The sequence below is a fragment of the Haemaphysalis longicornis genome, unplaced genomic scaffold (assembly GCF_048455015.1).
Source record: "Haemaphysalis longicornis isolate Haplotype H1 unplaced genomic scaffold, Haemaphysalis longicornis Haplotype H1 scaffold_1, whole genome shotgun sequence".
In the NCBI taxonomy this organism is placed as follows: domain Eukaryota; kingdom Metazoa; phylum Arthropoda; class Arachnida; order Ixodida; family Ixodidae; genus Haemaphysalis; species Haemaphysalis longicornis.
The window spans coordinates 471,837,038-471,841,991 of record NW_027526203.1 but is presented as its reverse complement, the minus strand read 5'-3'; the positions used below and the strand labels follow the sequence as shown (position 1 = coordinate 471,841,991).

At 47.6% G+C, this 4,954-nt stretch overlaps 1 protein-coding gene across 1 annotated transcript in view; it reads left to right on the top strand.

Moving 5' to 3' along the window:
* Positions 1 to 311: 311 nt before the first annotated feature.
* Positions 312 to 4,954, top strand: part of Dhpr (dihydropteridine reductase) — a 10,152-nt gene continuing 5,509 nt past the window's right edge. Inside the window, exons 1-2 of the mRNA XM_077688173.1 lie at positions 312 to 681; positions 1,234 to 1,423. Coding sequence (XP_077544299.1) covers positions 595 to 681; positions 1,234 to 1,423 — 277 coding nt within the window. The 5' untranslated portion in view covers positions 312 to 594. The remainder of the gene's footprint in view (positions 682 to 1,233; positions 1,424 to 4,954) is intronic.

Below are 4,954 nucleotides of genomic sequence, written 5' to 3'. Positions count from 1 at the left end.
ACTTTACAGTGTGGCCAGACTCCATTTTGCATGTCTCTACTTCCAGCCACAACAAACATCTATAGCACGTTCAATTTCGGAAATATAAATTGCTTCAAAAATATTTTGACATTTTGCAAAATAATTTTACTAGAAAATCTAAATGATAACTTGTTTCCCGTAACATTTACCATTATTTCGGTTTGAAGTTTTTGCCTTGGTTTTTGTTGTTATTTTTGTTTTGTTTCACGCTTGTGCCCTCACTTACTTTCATCCTTTCTTTCTTGTCATAATTGTCATGACAACAAATAAAGCGTGGCGTGCCTCAAACTCTGGCCGCTTGAACTTGGCGGTTCTCTAGTTAGCGTTGCTACAGCTGAAACGGCTGCTTTTAACTCTGTAAAGTTTATGGAGCGATAGCGTACTGCAACCTGAAGCGCTGGGGTCGCAGCGATCGCCGCAATCGCTGTCGTCGTGTCGTCGGCAAGCCGGTCGGTGGTCAGTTGGGTCAGTCCGTCAGTCGCTCGGAAGAGGCCCTCAGGCAGTGCGGGTGTGATCGTGCATTCCTCCGCGCTTCATTTTCTGTGCAATTAACTCGACATTCTCGGAGGAGCTATGGCAGCCGCAGGGCGGGTCGTCGTCTACGGTGGAAAAGGAGCGCTTGGAAGCGCTATCGTATCTTTCTTTAGACAAAAGCAATGGGTGAGTGGCTCGTGTTGGAATTTGAGTCGTCCGTGAAAGCGGCCCGGCTTTTCGCACTTCGCTAGACCCCCATATCAGTAGACCGTCTAGACATTTCAAGGTCTTATACATGTCACCATATGTGGACATTGCACGTTGGCTTTTTTTCGGCGGCTGCCAGAAAAAAGTATTGTGCATTTATGCTCGGGGGAAGGGGGGGGAGGAACTGGAGTCTTGCGCGTGTTTGCAACAGGTGTGTTATAAAGTGCCGGGAACTTTGAGCAACAGTCCATGCTGGAGGTGTACGTAAATTTTTGCGCGTAACCCTACGGGCAAAAATACATTTGCTACATGTTTTCCGATAGGCTTTCTTTTTCTTTACACAATTTTGTTGATGTTTCTTTTAGAAAGTGAAGGAAAGAAAAGCTTAGCATCTTTTCTCCGACCGTACGTGTGTCACGCATTAATCAATTGAAAGAACGGGTGAAGCCGGAGGAATTTCTCGAGCGAGCATATTTTTCCAGTTGAGTTAATTCTCGTGTATTATTTTGTCTTTTGTTGCATCGCATGCAGTGGGTTGCGTCTGTGGACCACTTTCCGAACGAAGAAGCCGACGCAAACGTAGTGGTCCAGTCGTGCGACGCGTGGACGAGCCAGCACGATCTTGTGCTGCAGGGAGTCGCCGAAGTTCTCCAAAACGACAAGGTCGATGCGCTTATCTGCGTAGCGGGCGGCTGGGCTGGGGGCAACGCAGCTTCCGCCGGTAAGTGGCTATCTCTCTGCACGCGGCTTCAGAAAGCAGAAAATATTTTGCTCTGCTAGCAAGAAATATGAAAGGCATGACACGTTGGGTGCCTTGCACAAATTGGACTGCTCAAGTACATACGCGTGCATCTACCGTGCCCCCCGTGTATCGAACGGCGCTTGCACCAACTAATCGATATCAGTTTTGGTTGGAATCATAGGTGTCATAGGCGTCGCGACTACGAAAAGAAGTTGGGGGGAAGGGGGGGGGGATTGAGCCCCTACTCCCCGAAGTTCCGTTGCCAGTGACACATTACCAGTTGGGGTTTCTTTTGTGTTGCCCCTACCTTTTCACTTAACGTCCTAAAATCTTCCTGCATCATTGTTGGCGCAGACGTGCACGGCTTACTTTCATGCTTTGAATTCGTATTGATTGGACGGAAAAGGACTTAGCCTACTAACCAGTGTATCATTGTCTAATGTTAGGATATGTTGCAGTATGTTCACCTCGCCTTGAGTTGCTTTGCGTGCTTTTGAAAAAAAGGCTGCTGCAGTCTTCACTGACCCCTTCGGCAGATTTTATTAGCGGCTTGTCAAATGAACATGAGTGTTCTCTGTCTCAGTATTGCTACTCTTTCCAGTAGGCAATCCTGACAACTTATGGAAAGCTCTTCTAATAATTTACATTTCTTAGGTGCGAGGTCATCGTCACTTAAAGGCAGAGGGCACAAATATATAAAATTCATTCAGTACTGAAAATGGGGCCAAGCTGGATTCACTCAAAATCAGGTTCAGATTATGGTGCACGCGCCGAATTCTGCCCCCATATTGAGGCATGCTGTAGTGGAGGGATCTGGACTAATTTTGACCATGTGGGTATCATTGGCGTGCACCTGAATGTCGACATAACATATTGTATACCCACGGTGATGGTAATGATAGGTACATTTCATCTTACCAACATCATGGGCTGCAAGTGAAGTAATACAGTGTAGACCATTTATAACGTAACCGCTTATAGTGTGGGACCGGATATAACGCGGGTTTTCGTGACCACCGGTTTGGCTCCCATAGAACTCAATGCATAAGCATACCGCTTAAGATGCGGTTGGCCGAAGCACCATACCGTTTATAGTGCGGTTTTTCGGCGGGTCTGCTCATCGATCGGCGCAGGGGGCATCGTTTTGGGGTAGCAAAAGAAAAAAAGAAATGATGAAATCGGCCATCTGACGCAGCGCGCACCCCTTGCTCTCTAACTTCGACACAGAAGCAAAAAATAGGCACCCTTTAGTTCGCGCGTACGTGATAACCACAGCTGTCCTTGCTTGATGCACCTCGGAAGATAGCGACCGGCTCCCCGTCCGCGCGTGGCAAGTTATTTCTATTAATCGTGAACCGCATGGCCCGTTTTCGCACATCGGCGTTGCGCGTGCGTTTTTTTCATGCTCGCGTCTACGATTCCGCGCTCGCGGTGGCTTCTTCGCGTGGCAGTGGGAGGAGCCTGACGACTTGCACCAATGGAAAGACGCGCACCTAATGGCGGGAGATTCGAAGCGCTCCGAGCCGGCTAGCCGCGCCAAAGGTGTTTAGGCTAAAGTCCCTCGATCAGATGAAGGGACTTTAGTTTAGGCTTACCGCCGCGGTATTTTTTGATGGGCGCTTTCACAAGCAGCGTGGATGGCAGTCTATATTCCACTTTGCGGTCACATTAGCAGCTCTTTTCTTGCATGAGTATCTTCGCTTGCGCCTCGTGCGGCATTTCAGCGAGCGGTTAGAAGTGCTCGCTGGAGCTGCCTGCACCGCTTCACGGCCAGTGTCGACGCCATGTTGCCGCCTCTTACCGCGCCGCACACATTACGTCAGTTTACGCGCCGGCGTCGCCGCGCTTGCGGCGTGCGCTGCACGTTTTCGCGAGAAATCGCTCCATGCGGTTCACGCTTTAGAACGTTGTGCAGATAAGCCACCGCTCTTCCCGAACAAGCGAGCCGCGCGAAGATTTCCACCACCAGGTACGTTGCGCTGATAAGCAGCCGCCTTCGGCATCGTGAACGCAAGGTGGGGTAAAAAAAAAAAAAATCCCGCTGGCCTTTCTTATCATGTCCTGCGGCATCTTCATAGACGCAAAAAACGCAGCCATGGTCTTTCAAAACACAAACACAACGGAAGTTAAAGCCGCACTCGCCGTTTGTAAGACCGCGCTTTTGCAATGTGTGAGACCCGGCAGCAGCGGCTGATGTTAAAAATAATACGAAATAAAGACCCTTCCTTCGTTTTTAGGCGCTGTGCGTTTGGGTGATAAAAAATTTAGGATGACTTGAGAGGTAGGTGGCGATTTGGTTGAATTCGCGCACGTTTTGGTTATAGTGCGGTACCGCTTATAGTGCGGATTTTTGCGGCTCCCGCGACATACGTTATAAGCGGTCTACACTGTATATATATATATATATGTGTGTGTGTGTGTAGCAAATCAGAATGGGGAATGAGGGGCTCGTTGAAATACGACAGAAATAAGAATTGGCAGTCAAGAAAACCTCGGAAAGCAAAGGGGAGGATGTGGTAGGTCATTGAAACAGATAAAGAATTTGGAAAGAAAGTGGAGAAAAAATGCCCGCCGGGTGGGATCTGAACCAACGACCTCCAGAATACCGGTCTGGTGCGATGACCACTACGCTACTGGCGGGGCTATTTTCCCCTCCACTTTCTGGGGCATTTGTTAAGGTATTTTTGTTTCCTGCACTTGGAGGTGGTAGCCAGTGCCACTATATATATATATATATATATATATATATATATATATATATATATATATATATATATATATATATATATATATATATATAATATTGCCGACTCCAACTACGAGAGAGAAATCTGACGCAGATTAGGTACTTTAATTTTATATAATTTTGTTAAATCCAAAATTTACACAACCTGCCCAAATGATACCAGTCTTCTACTTGCCAATTGTAAGCACTCATTCACAACTGCTTTGGTAGTCGTGTGTGACCTTCCTGGCGCCTGATTAGCATCGTCAATAAGAGAATGCACACTGAAATGAGACCAGCTCTGGCATGGCATGCATTTAGCTGCCCCCCCCCCCCCCCATTTCCTCTTGTCTCCTAGCTGCTAGTTATCTGCAAGAGCTAATTGTTGCAGAGGTTGGTGGTTTGCTTGATACTTTGCGTGCAGTCTTTGCGTTGCTCAGGTCATTAAACTCTGGGAGGTAGACGAGTGCCTGTCGTGCTTCCGACGCAGAACTGCAGTTAAGCGAATACTGTGCTGTGTGCCTCCTTTCTGTCGGTGAAAGATTTCCATTCCATGGCAGAGCTGAGCTGAGCTGCATATCTCTCTCTCTCTCTCTCTCTTCTCTCTCTCTCTCTCTCTCTCTCTCTCTCTCTCTCTCTCTCTCTCTCTCTCTCTCTCTCCTCTCTCTCTCTCTCTCTCCTCTCTCTCTCTCTCTCTCTCTCTCTCTCACATTATTTTTAATTATTGTTGTTAAGAATATTTGTCTTCAGTTGAGGAATGGCCCTAGCACAAGTGTACATGGCAG